The 27,348-nt window shown below is 44.8% G+C and overlaps 1 protein-coding gene across 2 annotated transcripts in view; it reads left to right on the forward strand.

Annotated features, from left to right (window-relative positions):
- The window catches only part of rapgef1b (Rap guanine nucleotide exchange factor (GEF) 1b), a 54,993-nt gene that overhangs the window by 19,001 nt on the left and 8,644 nt on the right, over window positions 1–27,348 (forward strand). Inside the window, exons 2-14 of one of the 2 annotated variants that reach the window (XM_063210856.1) lie at window positions 4,202–4,356; window positions 8,657–8,829; window positions 10,628–10,784; window positions 11,564–11,649; window positions 11,872–12,045; window positions 12,965–13,030; window positions 14,167–14,287; window positions 16,096–16,291; window positions 17,860–18,357; window positions 20,339–20,580; window positions 26,504–26,581; window positions 26,816–26,904; window positions 27,004–27,085. In XM_063210856.1, coding sequence (XP_063066926.1) covers window positions 4,202–4,356; window positions 8,657–8,829; window positions 10,628–10,784; window positions 11,564–11,649; window positions 11,872–12,045; window positions 12,965–13,030; window positions 14,167–14,287; window positions 16,096–16,291; window positions 17,860–18,357; window positions 20,339–20,580; window positions 26,504–26,581; window positions 26,816–26,904; window positions 27,004–27,085 — 2,117 coding nt within the window. The remainder of the gene's footprint in view (window positions 1–4,201; window positions 4,357–8,656; window positions 8,830–10,627; window positions 10,785–11,563; window positions 11,650–11,871; window positions 12,046–12,964; window positions 13,031–14,166; window positions 14,288–16,095; window positions 16,292–17,859; window positions 18,358–20,338; window positions 20,581–26,503; window positions 26,582–26,815; window positions 26,905–27,003; window positions 27,086–27,348) is intronic. The other variant, XM_063210857.1, reaches the window with a different exon arrangement.

Genomic DNA, 27,348 nt, shown 5'->3' on the forward strand with positions numbered 1-27,348 from the left:
CCATGCTGCCAGTGCCATCAGAAATACCTCTTTTGCAAGGTGGCATTCCTTCCTAATTCCTGGGTATAATAGCAGTGAACCACAGCAAGCTCGCTGTACTGTGTGTGTGTGTGCACATGAGTGCGTGTGCGTGTATGTGTGTGTGTGTGTGTGTGTGTGTGTGTGTGTGTGTGTGTGTGTGTGTGTGTGTGTGTGTGTGTGTGTGTGTGTGTGTGTGTGTGTGTGTGTGTGCGCGTGCGTGCGCGCGCGTGAATGTACGTGTGTGTGTGAAAATGTGTGTGAATGTGTGTGTGTTTGAACGTGTGTGTGTGTGTGTGTGTGTGCCTGCGTGTAGGCGTGTGTGTGTGTGTAGAGATGGTTTCGGTTCTAACAGAGGAAGTGTAAATTGGCACATTAACCAGTTAACTGTCAAAACCCGCGGGCGGGTTGAGATTCTATCACACTCATCTCCCTCTTAATCATGCTAAATAAAACCATATTGTTTTCGAATTAAATAACTGTCATATTTACACCTCATTTAAAAGCTTGATTTTTCACGAAACTGCACAAATAAATCATCCACAGAATCAATATATAGTATTTTCTATATTATCTAAATTATCCTGTCTGATGCTGGTCAAAATACCTCCGGCATATCCCTTTTCCCTTGTTGAGCTTCATCAACATCGCCATTGTGTGTACCCTTATCAATGAGTTCACGCTGTTTGTTGGGTCTCAAAATGTTCACAAGAGTCCAAAGAAATAAAATATAAACACTATTTTATTCAAAAAACATTTTACAAGTATATACAACGCCTCATACAAAGCAAACGCCGTGGGCAAAGCCAGCGCGTTGCGGAGTTTATCTGTAGCAAATCCCGTATTGTTGTTTTGATTGCTTATTGTCGGCAGATTCACGACCGGCAATGAGTCCCTAAGATATTTCCGGTTGCATAATGCTAACCAGTATGTAAATACGACCAATACGTCTTGATTTATGAGCCACCCAATGAATGCTACACTATAATTTGGTCTGGCTGCGCCTCTTTCAGGAATAAGGAACACTCGACTGTGGTGAACATGGAAAAGATTCAGCACATATGTCGGCAATTTCCAAAAGCATTTCAACATGTCGATGCTATGCTATTTCAATCCAGCAACTCTTATTGTTGCCCATTCACTTTTCAATCCGACATCCGGTTAGCTTGTCAAACGCTTGCATACGAGCAAACTTTTTGATGCGGAGCCATCCTAATAAAGATATATGTCATATACCACACTTTTGTGTGTGCATTTATTTGTCATGAACACTCGATGGTTGTCAGAATTGAAATCAATTTACAGACCAGCGACCAGACATTTCATTACGGTCGTGTCAACTTGCAACTTTAGCATTTTCAGCATTTCCGGTCTAAATGTAAACAAAACTACGTGCGTGTGTGGGCGTTATTCTTGAAGATTCTAAATGGAACTGAGCAAAACGCCTGGACATCTCTCTACATAAAACATTGCAGAAAGAGTGTCCTTCATGCTGACAAAGCCAAATTTTACACATTGCTTCCTAAGACCTGGTGCAAGTGTTCAGTTGTGTTTCCAAGGGATAATAACTGTAACAGTGGATTACATTCACATTTGTTTACATATGTTTTTTTGTGCGTGGAAGAAAAAAAAAAAGTTTACGTCTATGTGTTATTTTGACAGTAAATAAGATAGCTATTCTGACTATTTAGTGACATTGCACAGAGTCTCAGCTTTCTAAAAAGACCAAGCATGTTAGTTTAGGACAAAGTGAGGAGGAATAGTAACTCCTGGAGTCGGCGCAGTGCAAACATGCTAAAATTCTATAGAATTCTACTGAGGATTAAGTGGTTAATAATAAGGAATGTTCTATCAGTCACATGCATCTCTCTCTGTCACCGTCTCTCTTTCTCAGAAACAGGCTTTCCCTCACACATATTCTTTTCAGGAGGAACCATGTACTGACAACATCTGATGGCAGTGAGCTGAGAAGCACAAAGAGAGAGAGAGCTAAAGAGAGATCGTGCCAGATATCTCCTCAGAGCACAAAATTCTCATCGCTTCATTCCTCTATTTGCTGATATTCTGGGTGTTTCAGAGGAACAACTGTTGTGAAGCTTGAGAGTACATTGGGCTCACCCTCAGCCACGGCAATGACACAACATTACTATAACATGACATTACTATAACGTGACATTACTATAACGTGACATGACGCTTTTGGATAGAGTGACATGAATGAATGAATGAATGAATGAATGAATGAATGAATGAATGAATGTGTAGCAAAGAGGAGTAGAATTGCACAGCCGGGACTTGAACCCATACCTTCTGCGGGTAGTAAACTGCTGCTCTGACCGCTACACCAAAGAGACAGTCAGAACACACCCACAACTAGGGCTGTGCAATATATCGTATTTATATCGCGATATCAATATTCATCATATATCGTGATATCAATATCAAAATTCATATATCGTGATATTTTGTCATTTGTCATTTGCAACGCTACGGTGCAGTATGGCAGCCAAGGGATTAAGCAAAACGCAGGGGTGGTACATCAGAACTAGCTTTATGTCGAGAAAAATAGACGCCTCTCGAGTCTCGCGCTCTCCTCAAGTCTACATTCACACAGACTTACTAGATATTATGCTACTAGAAAGCACTAGAAACTAGAGAGCCATTATGCGTGCTACTCCACTACGATAATAGTGGCGAGGCTTGGGAATTTTGGGAATCGCTTAAAATATCGTGATCTCAATATTTGCAGAAAATATCGTGATATTGATTTTTTCCAATATCGAGCAGCCCTACCCACAACCCTAGTGATGGTCACTCCATCACAGAATGATTGAAAGAATGACCTTTAGTTGTCAAATCTTCACGTGCACTAGACATACAATACAAGGTATTTGAAATTGCATAAGCAGAGGTTGCAGATCAAAGATCCGAAATCCAATCCCATGATTCTGACCTCAAAATACACATAACGTCTGTGAAATTGCAGTGCTTGCAGTCTTCTGCACAAAGCATTTTGCTATCTAAACAACTAAATCATCATCACAGGTGTATTTGAGGACAGCTTTCAGATGATGATGTGTACAGATTTGTATTTCTGCCAGAGTGGTTAGGTAACAAAACTTAATCTGTCTTTTGAAAGGTGTTCTGATTTGCCGCTATGAGCTTGCTCTCGTCTCTCTCTCTCTCTCTCTCTCTCTCTCTCTCTCTCTCTCTCTCTCTGTCTCTCTGTCTCTCTCTCTCTCTCTTTCTCTGCTTTTAGAAATGAGATTCGGCCTTGCATGCAGGACTTGATCTTGTTTCAGATTTATGTTGTTGAGTTGAATGTGAGCAGTATGTGGGAATCATGCGCACAGTATGGAAAATGTTGACATGCAAAACCAGACGATTTTTTTTTGCCTTCAGACAGACAGTAAGAAGAGAGGTTTTTTGGAAGAGCCTTTAGAGGAAACCATTCCAGAAGTTTCCATCGGTGAAAACATTCCTTTTAACCATCTGAGTGGCGTGACAGAGAGAGTACTCATTACAGCTCTAGGCCTATAGGGGTGCAGGACTCACCCAAGACACTGAGGCGTCATAATGGCTCTATGTGTGCGTGTCATATGGCATATAGGCTGTATTCACTCTGGGCTAGTCTTTGACAGTGCATCGCATGACCACGTTTGAGAGATGACTCTTGATCTATCAGGCGATTATGTCTTTGTTAATCAAAGTGGCGTACAGTTCAACCAGGAGTGATGAATGGGGAAAAATGCCCTGCAAACATCTACAGACCTTACGTAATATGACTGATCACCCGTTAAGACACACCACTCAGCGTAATTTCCAAGTACACAAGTAAACCGTGTGTACAGTGTGTTCTGCCCCAGAATTTTGAGTGTAGGCCTACTTACCTTCTGTCACAACTAACCAGCTCTGTCCTGCTACCCAGAGTTCTTGCTTTGTTGCTTGTTTTCTCTGATCACATCTTTATATCATCATAGTTTCTGTGGATATAACAGCACATAAGTGTAATGAAAGCTAATATTGACGAAGTCAATGTCGTCACAATCACGTGTCTGCTATGTAGAACCTGTTCTAGCTGAAAGTTTTCCTCTATGTTAAAATGTCGATGCTCACGTCCACGCAATGTTCGACTTGGTGAATAATGACTCCTCTCCTTCTCCTTCCTCCGATTGCTTTACAGAGGGGCCTCGGTCTCACCTCAACTCCCTCAAGATGTCCACCATGAAGCTCATGGACAAGTTCCACACGCCCAAGATCAAGAGGACGCCCTCCACCAAGGGCAAGCCTCCCTCCCCAGAGCCCCCGGCGCCTGCCCCTGAGAAGCCCGTCAACAAGGTCAGCCTGGTCTCCTTGGTCTCTCTCTGCCTGTCTATCCATCAGCCTGGAGATTTCTCCTGCTGACTTTCCAAAGGGTTGAAGCAACTGGTCTGAAGCCCAGTTAATCCCTACTATCATTCCAATCCAGTCCAAGTTCAGCTTTCCCCTAGTAAAAAACCCTCCAGATTCTTCCAGCTAAATCCTTTGGATAACATGACCTGTGTGAATGAGTCTTCTTCACTGACTATGGGTCTGACCATCTCATGGCTAGTTTGGTCTCTAAGTTTAAACAAAGTTCCTAGATTCTCATGGCTTGCTTGGTCTCTTAGTTAAAACAAAGTTCCTATATTCTCATGGCTTGCTTAGTCTCTTAGTTAAAACAAAGTTCCTTGATTCTCATTACTAGTTTGGTCTCTTAAAAAAAGATCCTAGATTCTCTTAGATTTCACACACTCTGGTGGTTAAATGGTTTCTTTTCATTTTTGAAAGTGTAATGTGTGTGTCTCTCGAGCTCTCTCTGACTGTAACACCATCTTTATACATACAATACGATACGATTCGATAACACTTCATTGTCAGTTTTCACTGAAATTCATTTTGCATGAACAAGAGCTTTTTAAAGGAAGGACCAGACATGCATGTAACATCACAGGACTATTGCACATTAATACCATGCATGTGGAGCATAGAGCACCATCGGATAAACAAAACATGGAGCCTGACCGCACAGTAACCCACACTCACAGACACAGGTACAGGTACAGACAGACCTATATACATGATACATGCATACATCACATACATACAGACATGCGTAACATGAGGATATTTCTCTCCATGGGGTAATCTTACTACAGACAGCTATAAGACCACAGAGTCAACAAAATAATTGATTGATGTATTGCAGGTGTCACCAACCAGGTGCCAGGTAGCCCTCCAGGAGCTTCTGAGGTGTCCACCAAGGATGTTAATGAACAGTGACGACTACCAGATTTTAGTCACAGTTAATGCTTTTCTTAATTTAAATATTAGATTATTTATTATTTATAACCTATAAGCAAGTTATAATTCAATAATAGCTGCAAGCAGCAATGCGGGGCCAAGCAGTAAACTTGCTAAATTCGCCACGGCAACAGAAGGAACTGCAGCGCCCCCTTTGGCCCAAATCTCGCCAATGTTGGTGTGCATTCCTTGGAGGGGAGTGTGATCACATAAACCAAGTTTAGTTTGAATCCGTTGAAGAGCTGCCGAGATATGAGCTCACTTCCTGTTACCTGTTGGTGGGGCTAGAGAGTTTGAGCTGGGAATCTTTTTTTTTAGTGGGAGGTCATGGGATTGACTAGTGTGTGCAAAAAATAGCTAAAAGAATCTGACAAACGGTTGCTGAGATATGACCTCACTTCCTGTTTCGCCACTTTTACGACAATTTTGTTTGACTGTCACGGCTAAACGATAAAAGATATCCAATATTCCTTGAGACCCCATGTGTAGCTCAGTCCAGAGATACTATATACCGAATTTCGGGCGAATTGGTCAAAAATTGGGGAAAAAATTGCATTTTTATTGAATTTTACAAAATTCAAGATGGCGGGAAAACTATGAGGCAGAAAATGACGTTATAGGGTGCGTTGGATTCGTCTTGGCCCAAGGATTCCAGGGATACCAGGTTTATGACAATTGGCCCAGCGATTCAAAAGTTACAAGCAGAAATGTACCTGCGACTTTCACCTGCTGGTGGCGCTAAAGTATTGGGGCTGGGGACCTATAACTCGCTGTGGGTAATGTTGATGCTGCCTCAAATATGTGTGCCAATTTACAGCATTTTTCTATGTATGGTTCTATGGGCTACCATAGACTTACAGTGAATTTTACAAAATTCAAAATGGCGGCATTTCCCTTCTGCGTTGACATAACTTCATATAGTGCGTTGAATTCGACTTGGCCCAAGGATTCTAGTGATAATAATATATTTTACATCGTGCATATGGTTTAAAAGCTACAGGCAAAAATGTAGCTAAAATGTTGACCTGCTGGTGGCGCTACAGAGTTTGATATGGGGTTCTGATTTTTTTTGTAGTAGGTCATGGGATGGACTACTATGTGTGTACAAAATCCCAACCTAATTCAACAAACGGTTGCTGAGATATGACCTCACTTCCTGTTTCACCACTTTTACGACCATTTTGATTGGCTGTCACGGCAAAACGATAAAAGATATCTAATATTCCTTGAGACCCCATGTGTAGCTCAGTCCAGAGATATTATATACCAAGTTTCGGGCGAATTGGTCAACAATTGCAGGAAAAATAGCATTTTTATTGAATTTTACAAAATTCAAAATGGCGGGAAAATTATACTGGCGGAAAATGACGTCATAGAGTGCGTTGAATTCGTCTTGGCCCAAGGATTCCAGGGATACCGAGTTTATGACAATTGGCCCAGCGGTTCAAAAGTTACAAGCAGAAATGTACCTGCAACTTTGACCTGCTGGTGGCGCTAGAGTGTTGGGACTGGGGACCTATAAATCACTGTGGGTAATGCTGAGACTGTCCCTAATGTGTGTGCCAATTTACAGCATTTTCCTACCTACGGTTCTATGGGCTGCCATAGACTTGCTAAGGAGAAGAAAGGTGCCTATATAATAATAATAATAAGCAGAAAACCTACTAACTCTAGAGGGGCCTTCGCCAGCTTCGCTGCTTGGCCCCTAATAATAGCGGGATTTGAGAATGATGAGACATCAGTAGAGGATTTTGAACAAAAGCAGCCCTCGGTTAGCCCTCAGTAGCCCTCAGGTAGCCCTTGGTAGCCCTCAGACCCAGAAAGGTTGGGGTCAGGACCCCTGATGTATTGTATCTGATTATATCTCTGGTTATTATACTCACCCACATGGTGTCTGCATCACGGGCATTTAGACTCCCCTGCTGCGCTGCTGTGAGCGGAATCATGCCACAATCTTTCTCCAGTGGGCTCAAATTCATATGAAAAATATATGAGAGATAATGCTTAAATAGGCTTACATGCCACGGAAACATTTAACCACTGTAGGTGGTATGTGGGTTTTACTCGCATGAGGAAAATGATAAATTGGCATCTTATATTGTGTGCTTATCACCATATAAAAATATAAGCTATTATATGAATCGTTTTGTAAGTTTCATTTGTTTTCTTCTTGGTATGGGGATGCATTTCCTTCCATGGCTGATGCGTGTGCCTTCGGTTAGCGTTAATTAAAAGATCTGATCTGCTCCACCGCTGCTCCCTTCGCTTTTATCTGGGACTCTGAACCCTCACGGGGCATCCATCAGACAGTTTAGCTAAAGTGTTCCATCTCTGCCTCAGCTCTCGACCGTGTAATTTAGTTGATGTTCAGACAAGCTCTACGCCTAATAGTTGAGCTGGTAATGGTGGTGTTACTGTACGAGCTCAATCAGTTTAGAGGGAAAGGGATGTTAAAGTCTGCCGATGATTCAGTGCTGGAGTGGTTGTAATGAAAAACGTTGTGGGAACTCAAGTGGTTTATATAGCGAACTAGTGGATGAAAGTGATTTAAGTGCCATAATGTAATTTCACGGACTGAAGAGCGTGGTTAGAGTCCATACTAATGGATGTTTGAATGTCTGAGTGTGTATCTGTATGTGTCTGCCTGCCAACATGCTTGATTATATGTTGTGAGACTAGAGATACCCATGACGTCAATACATTTGATGTATGCAGCTTGTAGACTAATCTACATGTAGTACTCTAGAGGTTTTGCTGGAGTTGCCAGTGGAGAGTCCTTCTTATCCAGGTCATGTTATCCAAAGAGTTTAGTTCTGCTCAGAGTTCATCAGCTCCAAGATGTCCTGTGATGCTCTGCTTTGTATGTGTGTGTGTGTGTGTGTGTGTGTGTGTGTGTGTGTGTGTGTGTGTGTGTGTGTGTGTGTGTGCCTGTGTGTGTGCCTGTGTGTGTGCCTGTGTGTGTGCCTGTGTGTGCCTGTGTGTGCCTGTGTGTGTGCCTGTGTGTGCCTGTGTGTGTGCCTGTGTGTGTGCGCGCGTGTGTGTGTGCCTGTCCGTGTGTGTTTTTCTGTGTGCCTGTCCGTGTGTATGTGTTTGTGTGCCTGTCCCTGTGTGTGTGTTTGTGTGCCTGTCCCTGTGTGTGTGTGTGTGTGTGTGTGTGTGTGTGTGTGTGTGTGTGTGTGTGTGTGTGTCTTTGTGTGCCTGTCCATCCGTGTGTGTCTGTTAATACCGGTATGTGTTTGTCTGTCTGTCTGTCTGTCTGTCTGTCTGTTCATCCGTGTGTGTGTGTGTATGTGTGTGTGTGTTTGGTGTTGAGCAGAAGGTGTCTCGTCTGGAGGAGCAGGAGAAGGACGTGGTGTCTGCTCTGCGCTACTTCAAGGCCATCGTGGACAAGATGGCGGTGGACGCCAAAGTCCTGGAGATGCTCCCCGGCTCGGCCAGCAAAGTATTGGAGGCCATCCTGCCCTTGGTACAGGGAGACACCCACAACAGGTGAGGGAGACGGAGTGTGTGTGTGTGTGTGTGTGTTTGTGTGTCCTCAAGACATTGTGTTTTTTCTTTGTGAAGAATGAAGGAATGTAAACCTTAGGGCTTGGGGAAGATGCCTCCTGTCACACACACGCACACACAAATACACACACACACACACACACACACACGCACACGCACACGCACACACGCACACGCACACGCACACGCACACTCACTCACACTCACACTCACACTCACACTCATGCTCACAGTATTTCCTTCTTTTTTTTCTCTTGCTTACCTCATCGGGGGGAAGAGAATGATAAACTTCAGATGATGTCGCTGATAATGCCGTTCCTGGTGTGACACACACACACACACACACACACACACACACACACACACACACACACACACACACACACACACACACACACACACACACACACACACACACACACACACACACACACACACACAAACCCGTATCCTGTTGCTGGGTCTCTGAGGCTGACTGTGCCTTTGGAATGTTGGAGTGTGTGTGTGTGGTGTTGTCCTGACCTGTCGGAGCAAGCCTGAGACTTTTCCCCGCATTCGTGGAGAGGCTCATGTACTCCTCTTAGTCAGGCTATCTCAGACCACACACACAAACACACATTAGAGATATACACACAAACAACACAACACATCTACTCACACAAGCATATACAAATCCACAAAAGCTTTTGTCATGTATGTACATTGAGCTTCCCTCAAATGCACACGTTTTTTGCACTAGTCAATGCATTTCACAACATGTTTTCCAAAAGTGTCTCTATGGATTTGACCAATAAACTATCCTTGAAGTAGTTGAAATGGCTTGAACACACCCATACATATATTATATTTTTAAAGTCGGAAACTGTAAAGGACCAGCTTCCAAAGAGGCTCTTGATGCACTACTGTACTGTTGGTGATCTCATCTGATGGCGTGTAGGCAATGTGTTAGACCACAGCGCCCCCTAGGCTACAACTGACATCACCGGCAAACATGCGGACCCTTTGGATGTGGACTAAATCAATTTGTTTGCTAGTTAGTTGTCGCATGTGAACTAATCCTGCTCTCTCTGTCTCTCTGTCTCTCTGTCTCTCTGTCTCTCTCTCTCTCTCTCTCTCTCTCTCTCTCTCTCTCTCTCTCTCTCTCTCTCTCTCTCTCTCTCTCTCTCTCTCTTTATCTATCTCTCTCTCGCGCGCTCTCTCTCTCTCTCTATCTCTCTCACTCTCTATCACTCTCACTCTCTTTTTCTCTCGCTCTTTCTCTCTCTCTCTCTCTCTCTCTCTCTCTCTCTCTCTCTCTCTCTCTCTCTCTGTCTCTCTCCTCTCCTCTCTCTATCTTTCCTGTCTGTCTTTCCCAGTCTTTCTCACTCTCCCCTTCCCCCTCCCTCTCAATTGAATTCAAGAGAGCTCTATTGGCGAATGCCATCTAAACAGTACACTCGACTTTCAGATAGACAAACAGTCTTGACATTTGTTCTTACAAAATGTGTTTTCTGTGCATGTGTGTATCAACAAGATAAATGTGCGTGCGTGTCTGCGTGTCTGCGTGCGTGCGTGCGTGCGTGTTTGTGTGTGTGCGTGCGTGCGTGCGTGCGTGTTTGTGTGTGTGCGTGTGTGTGTGTGTGCCTGTGCCTGTGTTTGTGCGTATGCGTGTGCGTGTGTTTGTGCACGCGCGTGTGCCTGTTTGCTCCTGCTCAGAAGCAGCTTGTCCTTATGAATCAGTGAATATGATGCAATAACTGATTGTTGAATCTCTCTTTCTCACTTTCTCTCCTCCCTCCAGCTCTGCGCTGTCGTCGTGCCACAACCGCGTGTATCAGAGCCTGGCCAACCTGGTGCGCTGGTCGGACGACGTCATGCTGAAGGGCATCGACCTGAGTGACAAGGAGACCGTGGCGACGGTCACCGCGGTGATTAAAGCCGTCCTGGACGGCGTGAAGGTGAGAGAGGAGAGTCTTGGCACCTGCCCAATAAAACAGTTCAACTTTCACTTCTGAAGATGCTCCGGTGACTCCCGTCTTTCCCTGCGATTACTAGTTCTTGTCCCATGCCGTTACGCACCAGATTTTGAAGTGCAGGAGCGCGGAGGATATCTCTTCTTTCTAGAGGAGAGGGGCTGTTTGAGTGAGAAGTGGAGAGGGTGTTTGGTGTTTTTATTCACGTGCGGTGACTGTAGTATAAACCTGTTTATTGTTGACGTGAGTAGATTTTAATAATCCCTAAAGGGGATTTTTTTTTTCTACCTGTCCATCCACACAGCATATTAAGACAGTGAGACAGTAACATAAACCAAGCTAACAGTTGCACGTAATAATACAGCACATGAATGAATGAATGAATGAATATAGAAATAAATAAATACATGGCCGTTCGTTTGTTGGAAACAATTTTGCTTTTTGAAGGGTTTGTGCACAAGTTAGGCCTGTGGACTTTAGTTTTTCCAGCATCTCTACATGCCATTACATCAGTCGGTTGGTCTGTCTGTTTGTTGGATTAGAAATCAGTTTGCCTTTTGGAAGGTTTGCATGCGATGTGCTTTCTTTAATGTTGGAGTCATCTCTCTCTCTCTCTTTCTCTTTCTCTTTCTCTTTCTCTCTCTTTTCTCTCTCTCTCTCTCTCTCTCTCTCTCTCTCTCTCTCTCTCTCTCTCTCTCTCTCTCTCTCTCTCTCTCTCTCTCTCTCTCTCTCTCTCTCTCTCTCTCTCTCTCTGTCCATAACAGGAGCTTGTAAAACTCACCATTGAGAAACAGGAACAGCCTTCACCCACATCGCCAAAACCTGCACCCCCAGTGACCAAAGCAGAGAAGTAAAATAAACACACACACACACACACACACACACACAACCTCAATTCTACACTCTGTTTCTTCCCCTGCCCCATTTTTGAAATGGAAAGAACACATCCACTCTCTCTCTCTCCCACTCACACACGCACACATACACATGTACTGCCGACCCACACACACACACACACCCACACGTACATACTGGCTGAGTGAGTAACAGTGTTCCTGTGTTTTTGCCACAGTGTGAGCAGTGTGGCGCTGCCAGAGAGGGACATGGCACTGGGCAAGACCACACCTGCCCCCTCCTCCTCCTCCTCCACCACCTCCACCTCCACCTCCCAGAGTCTGACGGACATGTCAGAGATGGAGGCTCCGCCCAAGCCCCCTCTCCCAGCACCTAAGCTTGCTGAACACAGGTCAGTTAGTTACAAATGTGTTTGTATATGTGTGTGTGTATGTGTGTGTGTTTGTTTGAGAAAGCACCTAAACCCGCAGAACACGGGTTAGTTAGATGTTTGTGTGTGTTTGCGTTTGTGCGTGCGTCTGTGCGTGTGTGTGCGCGCACGCGCGGTGTGTCGCTTCCTCATTTCAAAGAATCTCTCTATCTGCGAATTCTTTCCCCTGAGAGAATGAAGTTTCCCATCTCAATGTAAACGTCTCGGCTTTTCCATTCGCACTCTGCTAGACTTTCCATGTTTTATTTTGAGGCCTAAGAAAATGCTGCTTTGTTTAAATGTGTATTTTGCTGTCGCAGTTCTTTTGTCAAGAACACACACACACACACACACACACACACACACACACACACACACACACACACACACACACACACACACACACACACACACACACACACACACACACACACACACACACACACACACACACACACACACACACACACTTAGGCACACATGCATTGAAACACACTGAACGGAAGCCCCTCTTCCTTGCGGTCTAGACGAGAGGCAGAGTCTCACAGAGATTTGATTTGTGAGCACAAAAAAGCAGATGTGAAACCCACAGACATCCACTTCTTTTTAAGTAGTTCTCCCTCTCCTTCTTGCTGTGTCCGTGCGTGCGTGCGTGCGTGCGTGCGTGCGTGCGTGTCCTGGGATTGTAGGGCGGTATCTCCATCTTTGGTTTTTCTATCACATACACTGTGTCACTACTGTCCTTTTTTCTCCTCTTCTCTCCTCCTTTTACCACTCTCCCGTGTTCCACCACTTCTTCTCATTCACTGTATCTGTCTATCTTTCTCTTCTCCGTCGTTTCTTCTTCCCCCCTTTTTTCCTCTGCCGTCTCTCGGGTGTTGGGCTTGACCTACCTTGGCAGGGCCAGAATGCAGATGGCCTCACAGCTGTGCGTCGCTAGGCAACGGAGAGCCCCTCAGACGGAAAAGTATGTCAGCCAATGGGAGGGCATTTTGTGACTGTCCACCTGACGTGACATCACACGATACCTTGTCTCCCATTCGCTTCCCTGATTGGAGGAGAACTTAACTCGCATGTTGTGGATGAAACATAAGAAGAGTGTCGAAGCTGTGAAAACCAATTTTAAAATGGAAGAAATTAAATGTATTGATCAATGCATGATTGATCAATGAAAGCTGCTTACCCCACTAGCCCCCTCCCCCCCTGAAGAAGCTTTGTGTTTGGCCTCCCTCCTACCTGTTCAGTGTGGGGTATAACTCTCCTTCTGTGTGTGTTGGTGTATGTTTTACAGTGTGTGCATGTAAGTGTGTGATCCTCTGCGTGAACATCTTAACCCTTTTGTGGAAGACTTTGGTAGAATACGATCATAAATGAGCAACGGCAAAATATAGGGTGGACAAAACTGTAACTTATTTTTAAAGGTTATCCCCCTTATCTCCATGAAGCTACTGCAATTTTATAACATGCAGATGCAAGCTCATTCAGTTCTCTTTTCAGTGACTTTCTGGCTTATGACCATACAACCACTGGAATGATCACCATGGTCATTAATAAAAAAAGAAATACCAATGAGAACCTGATTTCAATCTCTCCACATCACTGAAGTGCAAAAGTGGTTTCAGAGACGGTGAAAATTTGGCCAGCTAAGTGCAACAGTATTTTAACTTCCGTCTTGGTTGAGAAACTTGACCTTTGAAATACACTGTCTGTTTGCAAGTGGCTTCAACTAGTTGACTTCCTATCAGTTTATTCTTAAGACAGTATGCCCTTTGTCATTTGTGTCTATTGTCATGATGGAAAGGGGTTAAAAGGTGAAAGGTTCAAACAAGCTGTGATCTTAAGAAAAGAGACCAAATGAAAATGTATCAGGTGTAGTTCTATTCATTTTGCCCTGGTGGATAGCAACTTGCTTTCATAAACCATGACAGTATGGCAGAGAATGGAATGAGCTTTGATTTGCATGGCTGTTTTGGATTATATGCATGATCATTTTGTTTACCCTTTATGACGAAGAAGCTATTTTTATAAAGTACATGTCCACCTTTTTTGGTCCACCTTATGGAAACTTATGAAGACTAATTTGTTGTTTGATGTTGTTTCCAGCGCCCCCATTCTCCCGGCTAAAAAGCGCCAGTCGGTGCCCGCTCCCATGCGCATCGCCGTGGTGGCCCCCATGAGCCGGGCGGCCAGCGGCAGGAGTCTCCCGCCCGGAGCCTTCAAACAGGTACGCAAAGTCAAAACTTCAACTAAATAAGAAAATGAACACAATTCTTAACTGTGGCCTTAATCCCACATAAAACATAGATACGTGAATGAAGCGAAGGACAGCACTCTTCAGATTTTCCTTTCATTATTAGCCTATGAACGTTTCGGGCAGAGCCCTTCTTCAGTGTGCAATTAGATTAGATTAGATTAGATTAAACTTTATTTATCCCCAAGGGGGAATTCTTTTTCCAGTTTGCTCTGTAGATTAAAAAGAGAAGTAAAAATAAAATAAAATAAAAAAGTAGATAAAAAATAAATAAGGTGATCATGCAGAAAAGTCCAGGAGTTTCTCTTTGTCCTTAATGGACAAATTATAGAGTTGCATGGCTCTAGAGACAAATGATTTCCCCAGTCTGTCAGTCCTGAATTTCAGTGCTCTCAGCCTCCAGCTGAACACACTCTTTTGTTGGATGATTGTGTTGTAGAGTGTAATGTGTAATGGCGATTGGTAGCGTTCGCAGGCGAATAAAGAGTGCTGTCCTTCGCTTCATTCACTTATCTATGTTTTATGTAGGATTCATGACACAGCTAATGTTTGTTAATCATTAGGCAATAGTGCGAGTGCGTCTCCTCCACTTAGCAAAATAACATCAGCTCCCACGCACTTGCAGTATCCATAAGCCTTGGCTAGGCATTAAAATATAACCGCCAAGCCATCACCAAAGACTATGCTTTGACCTGAAGAAGACCAAAGGACCCGTGCGTAGCAGCCCAATGCCCTACCGTATATTTAAATTTTAGTGCCAACGACTCCGTTTTTTATTTCTATTTTCCCTTACCTCTAGAGCGCTTGCTTGATCTGTAACTCTGCCTACTGTGTAGAACTGCTGTTTTGTTAATCATATTGATGAATTTCAGCTTGAAAGATGAACAGTGTGCTAGCTAGACGGACACAGAGGACTGCTAGTGTCCCAGAAAGGGTGATATTTGCTGCACTTGTTACAAAACTAGTTGGATTGCTGAAATGGGCAAAAGTATACTGTGTAGCTTCTCATTTAGTGTTTATTACAACTGTGACCTTGTACACAACATTATTGGGTCAAAATGAAGCCACTTGACATTCCATTTCCTTGCTTACATCTTTGAGTGTCTGCTCTGTCAAACTGCTTTCGGAATGTGATACTTTGTCAACGTTCCTATCAATGGACCACCGCTCTCTTCTCTCTGCTCTGCTCACATATGACCCAACTATGACAATGTCTGCTTCAACTGAGGCTCTGCCAAGAATAGCATCTGTGAAGGAGTCGAGAATGTCTCCAGAGGTTTCATCTCACATGCAGAGTGTCTCTGCCAAAGGAAAGCAGCCCTGAGACTCATTGCAGAGACACATGCCTCTGGCTGGAAAGTCTCCTTCAAATATATGGAAAGACTTTCTATCGTATTACTCAACCTTAAATCATCATTTCTGTAATATAGATTAACATTAAATGCTCATTTCATTGGAAGGGTTGACTGAGGTCAGCTTTTTTTCTAGTCACATGCTTGTGCAGATTCTCATTTGTTCAGGTCTTGTGATCCAGACATTTTGTTGGTCATCCAAGGAGCATCTTCGGTTCTGGTCAATGTGTCTAGGGAGATGTAGCATTCATCACGTTGGCTGCTTTATCAAGAGTTGAACGGAAGACACCAGACAAGTATAACTACTAGCATTCCCCCATGTCCCCATTGACCACAACTGGTGAAAATCCCTGGATGAGTGTGAACAAGACGTCTTTCAAGCTCCAAGAAGTTCATTTGGCTCACTGCAACTAAACTCTGAATTTTCAGTTACAACAGCAGGACTCGGAGGCAGAGCTTCTGCAGCGGCGACTCTCGGCAGACAGCCAATCATACAGCAGCGATTCCCCCGCCTGCCTGTCGTCCTGTGGCATCATGGCCAAGCTCAGCCAATCAGACGAGCAGCTGTCGGCAATGGAGCGGGACAGCGGGCAATGCTCCCGGAACACCAGCTGTGAAACCCTCGGTAACGCACGCACGCACGCACGCATGAATACACGCACACGCTCAAGCACACTCTCAAATGCACCCTCAAACACACTCTCAAACACACTCTGAAACCAAAGTTGTGACATTCGTCTCTTCTACCCTCTCTGCTGAAACACTGGATTACACCTACGTAGCACTCACACTCAGACATACACATTCATTGATACACACTTAAATGCTGGTTAATGTACTCACAAATATGATTACTGAGACACTGTAACCAGGAAATATATAGCAAGAACCGTTAAGAACAGTCGGCCCGATCTTGGCAGAATGTCGGCACTGTCGGCTGAGTGTCGGCTCGGCTGGAACACTGGTTACCGTGACTTAGCCAACACTTCATAGAACACTGAAAATAACTGTCACTTCATGCAGTAACTGAGCCAACACTCGGCCGACAATGTAAAATAACTGTCAGTCTCATGCAGTAACTGAGCCGACACTGTCGGCATACGGTAATAGGGCCATTATTGGGCCGCGGACAAAGCCAGAATAGGGCCGACTGTTTTACTCCGGCAAAAATCAATAGGGCCGACAGTGGGCCAGACAAACTTTGCTACCACAGACACACATTCGCAAAGACAGACTCACACGGTCATAAAGAAGGACATTTACAGAAAAATGACAGAAATATGCCACTGTTAACACTTCAATAGGAAGTGGCATACATATACAATACACACAGGAAGTGGCACGCATATCCCTCTGACACGTCTTCATTAATAGATGGTAGAGATGACACTGTCTGTGCATCTGACTGTGCCTGTGTCTTTGACAAAATGATTATACACTGCATAAGAAAAAAGTCAGCTTCAACCAAGTTTAAAGTGCCCTCTTTTTTATTTTTAAACCTTGACGTTCCTTGCTGTCGACCTATCCACAGACGTGTCTTGCTTTGAAGTACTTCAAGTATTTTTTATTTTTAAACAAAGAACCACAGAGGGACCGTGCATATAAACAGAATTTGCATGTAAATATGGCGGATTATAGCCATTGGCTAATTTGCATCTTTTACTCCCTGGGGTATGTTGTTGGAAGAGAATTTAACAACAAACAGACAGAGGGGGAAAATCCTTTATCTTAGCTTGAACTACAGTCTGTGTGACAAAAGGAATAAAGGTGTAGTGAAAATAATATGGTCACTCAGTACATCTCTCTTTTCCCGCACGCCTCTATGCAGTTCCCGTTGGTCTTTCTGCTTCTCCTATTCCTTGTTTCCATTGCTTTGTGTTCTATTTGTCTGACTGTGTGCCAAAAACAATAAATGGACATGCAGTCACTCACTGTATCTCTCGTTTCGCTATCTATTTGATTTCTCGCTACTCATATCAACCAAAGAGTTTAGCTGTTTGCAACTGAACCTCTTTGAGATTGCAGATGGTTCACTCCACACTCCTCATTCCAAGTGAAAAGTCTTCATGGTACAGGAGAAGTCCGGTTGCTTACAGTTCAACTGTTTGGATAAAATACCCATCATCACAGACAATGATAATTATCAAAGACCTCTCTACTCATGTTTTTCTCTCTCTTTTTCTTGTGTTACAGACGGCTACGACCCAGACTATGACTTCCTGCATCAGGACCTGTCTGTGCTGGAGTCCCTGCCTCCCTTCCCCGTACCGGCCCCAGTCCCCGGCACCCTCAGCCCCTTACCCGAGTGTCTTAGTGAGTCCGGCTCCCCGTCCCCCTCCCCTCCACACCAATACCAGCACGACGGGCCCCCTCCTCTGCCCCCGTTCCGCTTGGTGGACGGCTCTCTCCCCCCGGCCCTGCCCCAGAAGAAGCGGCGGAGCGTCCCCGTCATCTCCACGCAGGGTCTGCACCTGCCGCCGTACCCCCAGATGTTCCACAGCCAGTCGGAGGAGTGGGACGTGTCGGAGAGGCCGCCCTCGCCCACGCCGCCCTTCCCCCTGCTCACGCCCCTCTCGCCCATGCCCCTGCTCAACGGCAGCGGCGTCTTCACCAGCCAGTACGCCCACACGCCGGGGGGACCGCCGCACCTCGACAGCCCCCCGCCGCTGCCCGAGAAGAAGAACCGCACAAGTGAGTGATGCCGTCGGGGTGTGGTGTGGTGTGGTGTGGTGTGGTGTGGTGGGATGGTGTGCTTTTAAAGATGGAAAAATTGCACTTTTTATTCATGAAAAGGGGGATCTTCTCCATGGTCCGCCATTTTGAATTTCCAAAAATAGCCATTTTTAGCTGCAAAAATGATTCTACTTGGACCATACTAGAAAATATTAGTTTATTACTTAGTAAACTTTCATGTAAATATAAAATTTGGCAATAGGCAGCCAAGTTTCAATGAGCAGCATAGTTGCAGTACCTTTTTTGACCATTTCCTGCACAGCGTCCCTTTAAAGATGTAAGACATGAGCAGCACAGCATGAGCTAAAGGTCCAGATCGATAGCTGAGCTAAAGGTCCAGATGGATAGCTTAGCGTTACTGATCGTGTATGACGCTTTGGGAGGGAGATTCACGAAGGGTCTAATGTGAACTCTGCTAGTTGGCATTCATTACTTGTGCACATACATCAAATTACTATAAACATGTAGTAAAATTCCAGTGACCTCTCTGTGCTGTACGCAGGTGTGTCTGGGTGGGGTGGTTTGAAGTGCCAGTGGAATGGGCTTACATTGTGTTATATTGGGAAAGTGCAGCACACTGCTTGCTGAACACTGCACACCACAGACTGTCGGGAAAGTCATTTCGGTAGGAGTTTTTTCTGTCACATAAAATTGGATTGTCCGTCAAGCAAGCAAGTATGCAATGTACCATTTCTGTGTGCCTCTTCAACACTTCAAACACCACAAAAATGTGCACTAAAACAACAACAATCCTTTCCTTGCAAATGTCTTCCAAAAAATGGATGTTGTCTGACTTTGGGACTGAGGGTGAGGGGTCTTTGGAAGTAGTGGAGGTCATAGAGGAAAGAGGAGGCTATGAAAAAGTCTAAAAAAAACAACTTCTGGATGTGTGGCCATGTGTGGGGGAAATGCTTCAGGACCATAAACCCCTCTGCCCCCGTATTTACTCTGTGGGGGGTGAGGGTGAGGGGGTGATGTTGTGTGCACGCTCACCCTCACTGGAAGGTTAACGCTTAATTTCCTTCACTTTCTCTTCCTTATTCCGTCTCTCTCTCTCTCTCTCTCTCTCTCTCTCTCTCTCTCTCTCTCTCTCTCTCTCTCTCTCTCTCTCTCTCTCTCACATACCATATACCCTCTCTGACCCCATGTGTCTTCCTCTTTCTCTGTCTGTCTCTCTCTCTCTCTCTCTCTCTCTCTCCCTCTCCCTCACTGCGTGGCCCTCTCTCTTCTCTGCTTTCTATTCTCCTTTTCCTCCACCCCTGTGTCTCTATCTCTCCACTGCTTCGGCCTCCTCCCTATCTTCTGTACACACTTTCTCCCACTTCCTTTCGCCTGCTTCCCTCATCCCTCTATCTCTCTCACTCCATGGCTCCCTCTATCTCTCCAACCCTCCTCCCTTCTCTTCCTGCCCCCCTCCCCTCCCCTCCCTTCCCTTCCCCTCCCCTCCCTTCGTCTCCTCTCTCCTCCTTCCCCATCCCCATATCCAGTGGTTAACGTGACTTTTGTGTGGAGGGGGAGCCCTTCTTTACTCGGTTGTCTTGTTGTCATGAATAACTCCCTCTATTGTGTTGGTGCTGTAAATGTGGTAGCAGCAGCTTCTCAGCTCTGGCTGGCTGTAGTCTAGATGTATGGAGCAGGAGACTCAGCTTCACAGCGCTGCTGCCCCATTTAAATACTGCCCAGAATAGGAACAGCACTGTGTGCACTGTCAGGGGCTGTGTGCAATAGCATTTGACTTTTGTGACAGGATGGGTTGGTATTATGGCTATTTTTGGGTGCATGTTTTTGTCTCTTGTGTATTGTTATTATACTTTCTGTGTCATCACACACACTCTCCCCGACAAAAAAAAATCTCCTTTAAAGAGACCCTAAATGCTGTGATGTAATGTGCCCTTATCTCCTCTAATCTCCTGGTGTGTCCTCCTGCCTCCCCGCGTAGTCATGCAGTACATGCAGTTTGTGGAGGACTACTCGGAGCCGCAGCCCTCGCTCTTCTACCGCACGCCGCAGAGCAGCGACGCCATCTACGAGAACCGGCTGCGGCGCCTGCAGGAGGTGTGCGGCCTGAGCGAGGGCTACAACTCCTCCCCCACCGGGGAGACCACGCCCTCGCCCACGCCCGCCCCGGACAACGCCGCCCGCGGACCCCCGCCCGCACTGCCCCCCAAGCAGAGGCAAATGGTGGGTGACATGGCATGACATGACACGGCTTTATATTACTGCTTTATATTATACAAGTTATTGTTATATTCATACGCATGTCGATACCCTTACAATTGCACAAGGAACGTATTAACATGGACACATGTGCTCAGACACACACCCACACTCCTCTGCCAGCACTGCCTCAATTACAATGACACAAGGAACATACTGTATCACATGCACTCCCAGAGACTCTAAAGACTCTTATGCCCAGCGGCATATCCCACACACACTCACTGAGGCCCAACCAGAGGCAAATGGTGGGTGAAATGGTATGGAAGAACACGCATGTAGTAGGCTATAGGATTTTATTCTATTTCACAAATTATTATACTCTTGCATGCATTATATTACTACTATATTATATAGATTATTATATCAATATGTTGTTACATTTACAAATTGCACAGGAAATGCATAGACATGGGCACTTGTATGCCCACCCACACATCCACACTCCCCTGTCAGTACTCTTCCCACAGGGAAAGGTTAAGGGTGGGTCAGATGGTATGGAAAACATTACAGGTTACCATATTATTATTTAAATCTGCCGATAAAATTAGTGACACAACTAACCTGTCACCACGTGCACTCCCAAAGACACTTGCACAGGCGTTGAAGACACTTGGCGTATACGGCCAGGCACACATCCACGCTCCCCCATGCGTAATGCTGCCCAATCAGAGGCATACTCATGCAGCTTATACTGTACATGCATAGATGCAATCACTCCTGATGATAAGCATGCATTTACAGATTTACTCTCACAGAAAAGTAATCAAATTTGCAAATTGAGAGAAAAAATGGGGAAAAAATCTCATATTATCTCATATTCATCCCAACACACACACACACACACACACACACACACACACACACACACACACACACACACACACACACACACACACACACACACACACACACACACACACACACACACACACACACACACACACACACACACACACACACGTCCACGTCCACAGATGGACATTTTGTGCGCTGCTATTTCAGTGCACACAATTTCTGGCTTGGCGTCTTTAATCTTATGCTTATAGGAATATGTTTGCCATAATATAATCATGAGGGGATTATCAGATCATGGGTTTTAACGGCACGTGTGTTTGTGTTTGTGTGTGTGTGTGTGTGTTTGTGAGAGAGAGAGAGAGAGAGAGTGTGTGTGAGAGAGAGAGAGGTGAGATGAAGGAAGACTGAATTCATCTCCTTCAGATTTGGCACTCCATTCCACATAACCACTGTAGCTGTCGCCGTCAAATCTCCATCATCCCTGACCTTTAATCTTTTAACACTTGCCTGTTCTTTTTTACTGCTTCAATCTCTTAAACTGGTTTCCTTCTTTCCTCCTTTCCTTCTTATTTCTTCTTCTTCTTCTTCTTCTTCACCTTCTTCTTCTTCTTCTTCTTCTTCTTCTTCTTCTTCTTCTTCTTCTTCTTCTTCTTCTTCTTCTTCTTCTTCTTCTTCTTCTTCTTCTTCTTCTTCTTCTTCTTCTTCTTCTTCTTCTTCTTCTTCTTCTTCTTCTTCTTCTTCTTCTTCTTCTTCTTCTTCTTCTTCTCTGTATCTATCTCTCCAGGTTTCTCAGTCTTCCTCTGCCTATGTTCTCTGCTCGCGCCCCCTTCCTCCTTCCCCTCCTGTTCTTCCAGAGGGGGTGCGCCCTAAACTCACTCACAGCCAATCATTCTCTAACTGCCTGTATGGCCACACCTCTTTTGTGGCCACAACCACGGTGAGTTTCTCGGCAACGTGTGTGTGTGTGTGTGTGTGTTTGCGATTTCTGTGTGTGTGTGTGTGTGTGTGTGTGTGTGTGTGTGTGTGTGTGTGTGTGTGTGTGTGTGTGTGTGTGTGTGTGTGTGTGTGTGTGTGTGTGTGTGTGTGTGTGTGTGTGTGTGTGTGTGTGTGTGTGCATGCATGTGCATCAGTGTGTGTGCCCATGTGTGTCCCACAGCCGTACGTTTTTCCCGGCCCCGATGTGGTTGTGGGATGCTGCGGCCGGCCTGCATACATTTGGCCCTCCCCTCTCTCGCTCCTCGTGTTATTTGAAGAGTGCGGTTGCGCTGAATTAAAGGGGGAATTCCACTTGTCATGTTTCAGCTGTTTTTTTTACATGACTGATGGTCCAGTCTTGCATAACAGGGTGTAGTACATCACTGGAGCGTGATGGCCATGCAGCTGTGATCCAGTGGTGTGTCATTGTCTTTACATTTTAAGGGACAATACGTATAATTTTCCAAAATATTCCAGAAATTGCTTTTTAAAAATATATTATAATAAAGGATTGTGTGAGAGTGACAGGAGCGTAGTAGGAGAGAGGGTTGAGGAAGGATTGGGAAACAACCTGGAGTTAGAATCAAACCCAGGTCCCTGGTATTATGATATGGTGTTCTTGTGTTTGCGTCTTACCCTGCGAACACACAGAAGGCGCCCTAGCTTCACTGAATCGCTGGACTGTGTTTATAGCAAGAGCTACGCGAGTGATCAGAAGCAACAGAGTATGTCCGTTAAAAGCAGAATGTAAGCATTCTGACATTCCAGTTGGCTGCAGAAGCTGTCGCCGAACCACATCATAGCTCGTTTGCATAATATTCGCTGTTGTCCAATTACAAGCTGTTGCTCAAATCGCCTCTTGTCGTCCAAATCGCTTTCGTTTCTGCTGTCGCCAGCGACTCCATACAAAGTCAACTACTTCGGTCACTGCTGTCACTCTTGTTGCGTCTGGTGTATTTGTGCTATTAATTAATCATATCAGATCAGGGATGCGTTTCTCAAAAGCGTAGTTGTTAGCCAGTCAGCAACTTTAGTAGTTGCCAATGGCAAATTTCATTGCAAACAACAAAGTAGCTAACGTAGCAACTATGGCTTCGAGAAATGAACCCCTGATCACTGTTTTGACATTTGATTTTGGTAAACCCGCGTAACACAAACCCAGTGCCAATAACTCAACTTTAAAATCAAATGTAAAATCACATTTCCGTGTAGCACTTGGAGTCGTAGTCCCAGGTCAGCCCGGGGTGCGGCGTAGGAACAACCCAGACACTAATCTTCCCTAACTCCCCGCCTCATCTTCATCGTCAAGACGTTAGAATTTTGGCACTGAATTTTAAAAAAAAATGTGTTTTCACATCAGAGCTGCTCCGTAGAACCTCCCTTCTTGTTTGAGGTGGTCTTCACCAGTCGTTCACCAGATGGTGAATTACAGGACCGCTGAGAAAATATTGTTTTTTTTCCCACCTTATCACTTTCCTCTTCATACACATTATGAACCCATACATACCCTACATACATACATACTACATAGACACACACATACACACATGCATACATACTCTACTCTTCATACATATGCACACAGAGCAATTGCAGACGCTTCCACAAAATCATAAACTCTGCCCCATCCCCGCCCCACATGATTTCCCATAACAAATGCACTACACTACACACACACTGACAAATGTACTCGCATTGAAATAACTCTGCACCCCCCACCACCCCCACCCCCCCAAACACACACACATAATTCCACATCAGCACACATGCATAATTCCCCCCTTCACATACATGAACACAGACACAGTTACTTTTCCCCATAAACATAATTCTACACTCCACCCCACCCCACCCCACCCCGCGCCCCACCCACCTACACTCACCCACACAGTGCTTCCACAGTACAGAGAGCGTGTGTTGTTCCGTGTGAGCGGCAGGGAAGGCGCTGCTGATGTCTTGGTTACAGAATGTGCTACTTGTCTAGTTACTGCATGTTTAGTGAGGTGCAGCACATGGCCCTCGCTGCCCCCTGACCCCCCAGGTCAAAGCCAGGCCAGTCTCTGGGGTTCCTCTGTAGTGGGCCCACATGTGGAAGCTGTGGCTGTCTGTTTGTCTGTACGCATGAGATATGTCTTTGTGTGTGCATGTGTATGTGCATGTGTGCCATGCATGCATATGATGTGTGTGTGTGTGTGTGTGTGTGTGTGTGTGTGTGTGTGTGTGTGTGTGTGTGTGTGTGTGTGTGTGTGTGTGTGTGTGTGTGTGTGTGTGTGTGTGTGTGTGTGTGTGTGTGTGTGTGTGTGTGTGTGTGTGTGCTCAATATGTTTGTCTTAATGCATGAGGTCTGTGTGTGTGTGTGAGTGATATGTTTAACTTCATGCATGAGGTGTGTGTGTGTGTGTGTGTGTGTGTGTGTGTGGCAGCAGTGGAATGCAGGAGCTGGTATGCTAGGCAGGTTCCTGCAGGTTTGAGCGGCTTCATCTCCTGACAGAAATCTGCTCAGTGTCCACGAACAGCCGTTGTCTCACTGTCCTGGAAAACACACACACACGCAACACACATACAGACACACACACACACACACACGCATACCATTCCATACCATACTTTGTCTCTTTGTCTGTCTCTGTGTTTGTCTCTTTCTAGTGAAGCTGCTGTATGTGGATATACATACATTTCTTAACATTTTCTTTCTGTAGTCACTTTATTGATGACTCAGCTCTGCTGTGTGTGTGTGTGTGTGTGTGTGTGTGTGTGTGTGTGTGTGTGTGTGTGTGTGTGTGTGTGTGTGTGTGTGTGTGTGTGTGTGTGTGTGTGTGTGTGTGTGTGTGTGTGTGTGTGTGTGTGTGTGTGTGTGTGTGTGTGTGTGTGTGTGTTTCCAAATATGTTTGGTTACTTCTTACTTCCGTCTGTCTCTCTCATCATCTCTTCTTTTCTCCTCTGCTGCTTTTCTCTTCCTTCTCTGTTTTTCCCATCCAATCACAGACCGTAGCACCAGCTGGGCTGGCCAATGAGAGTGCGGCCTCTGAGTGCGTGGGCTGGTCCACCGTCTCTCTGGCCGGCTCACTGGCCTCTCTGCCTGTCTGTCATCCTTCTGACAGCTGCTCTCTCACTGACTCTCTACTCACATCTGCGGTAAAATAAAATGGATTTGGTGTGTGTGTGTGTGTGTGCGCGCACATGTGTGTGTAAATATGCTTGTGAGGATCAAATGTCGATAGAAATGCTATGATAGAAAAACTAGAAAAATGGGACTCGACTTTCAGTGTTTAACAAAAAAAACACTGTCAATGACACAACTGCAAGTGCAAAAATATTTCTTTAGGTTAGGTTAGGTCCTCAGAAGCAGTGTGTGTGTGTGTGTGTGTGTGTGTGTGTGTGTGTGTGTGTGTGTGTGTGTGTGTGTGTGTGTGTGTGTGTGTGTGTGTGTGTGTGTGTGTGTGTGTGTGTGTGTGTGTGTGTGTGTGTGTGTGTGTGTGTGTGTGTGTGTGTGTGTGTGTGTGTGTGTGTGTCAGAGACAGGGAATGTATGGTGAATATGTTTGTAGGGGAAGGTTGAATATGTTTGTGTGTGTCTGATGTAATCGATGAAATTGCTTGAGGCAAAAGTTTCATAATCTACTAAATCCGTCAATAAATCTCTTCAGTACATGACCATTTTCATCTGGACTCAACTGCAAATCTGCATCTGCCTTCTCTCTCTCTCTCTCTCTCTCTCTCTCTCTCTCTCCTTTACTATGTCCCTCTCTCTTTCACTTGCACACACTAACACTCTGACATTGTAATTCACCAACATGTGTGTGTGATCTAAGTGGACTCTGTCCCCACCTGCTGGTAACATTTATAAAACACATGATTCCTGTCACATCATACAATGTCATCATCATCATCATACATGTTCTATGTTTTGTGCAGGCGAAGTTAATTTGTTATTGTGTTGTTTATTGTTGTTTCATTGTTGATATTCTTGACCGTGTGATGTGTTTTCTGAAACAAGACGAATATTCCTTTACGAGGAACAGAATTCTGCTTGTTTCTTGCTTTCAACACTCCTCTCAAAATTTAAACCAGTTATGCTATGTTTATTGATCTGTATTTTGTTTTCATCCTCTCAGAGTGAAAGTGCCATTGATGAGGGAGGAGAGGGGGAGTATGTCAACCTTTACTCCAATGGCAATGACACGCCACACTCGGTATGTACAGTATGTCTACTTAGTCTGTCTGTGTTAGCCTGAGTGTCTCTTGAAGATATTTGAATCACAAATGAGCATCAATGTGTGAATAGTTATTAACTGTTTATTAAGAAATAATTAAATAATGAATTGATCTTAATGCTAATTTGTGCATTAAATATCTTCACTCTTTAGGCCTGCTGGGTTTTTTTGTGTCAGTGACTCACTTTTGATTTCACGTTTTGTGTCATGCAGCCTTCCGAGAGCCTGGCAGAAGACCCGCTCCAAAGTGCCACCACCAGATTGTCCTCATCAAGTGGCAGAGGGATACTGACCAAAGACAGGTGCGTTTGTGTGTATGTACCGCTAAGTGTTGTTAAGATGATGGATGATGATGATGGTGGCGGTGGTGATGGTGATGGTGAATGCCGGTGCTGTTACAGGGCTGTGGACCTGGAAGATGTAGATGAGCTCTCCCTCATCGACCACAAGGATATCATGAGCCTCATCACACGCAAACAAGAGGTCAGAGCACGTTACTGTGCAAAGTTTCATGTCTAGTAAAGTACATCCATGCTATCAGTCACAATACATAAGTATGTTGTTGTAATGGAATTGCATCTTATTCATAAACTAAATTTTGTGTAATCTATGTATGTTTAATACTGTTAAACAAAGGCTTATTACAGAGAAAACACTGTATCGTACCATAATGGTGAAGGTGATTATGATTTTAATCGCATTATACAGTATGTAAGTGTATGAGTATTCCAGGTCTTGACTAAGGT

This window comes from Engraulis encrasicolus, chromosome 11 (genome assembly GCF_034702125.1).
Source record: "Engraulis encrasicolus isolate BLACKSEA-1 chromosome 11, IST_EnEncr_1.0, whole genome shotgun sequence".
Classification (NCBI taxonomy): Eukaryota; Metazoa; Chordata; class Actinopteri; order Clupeiformes; family Engraulidae; genus Engraulis; species Engraulis encrasicolus.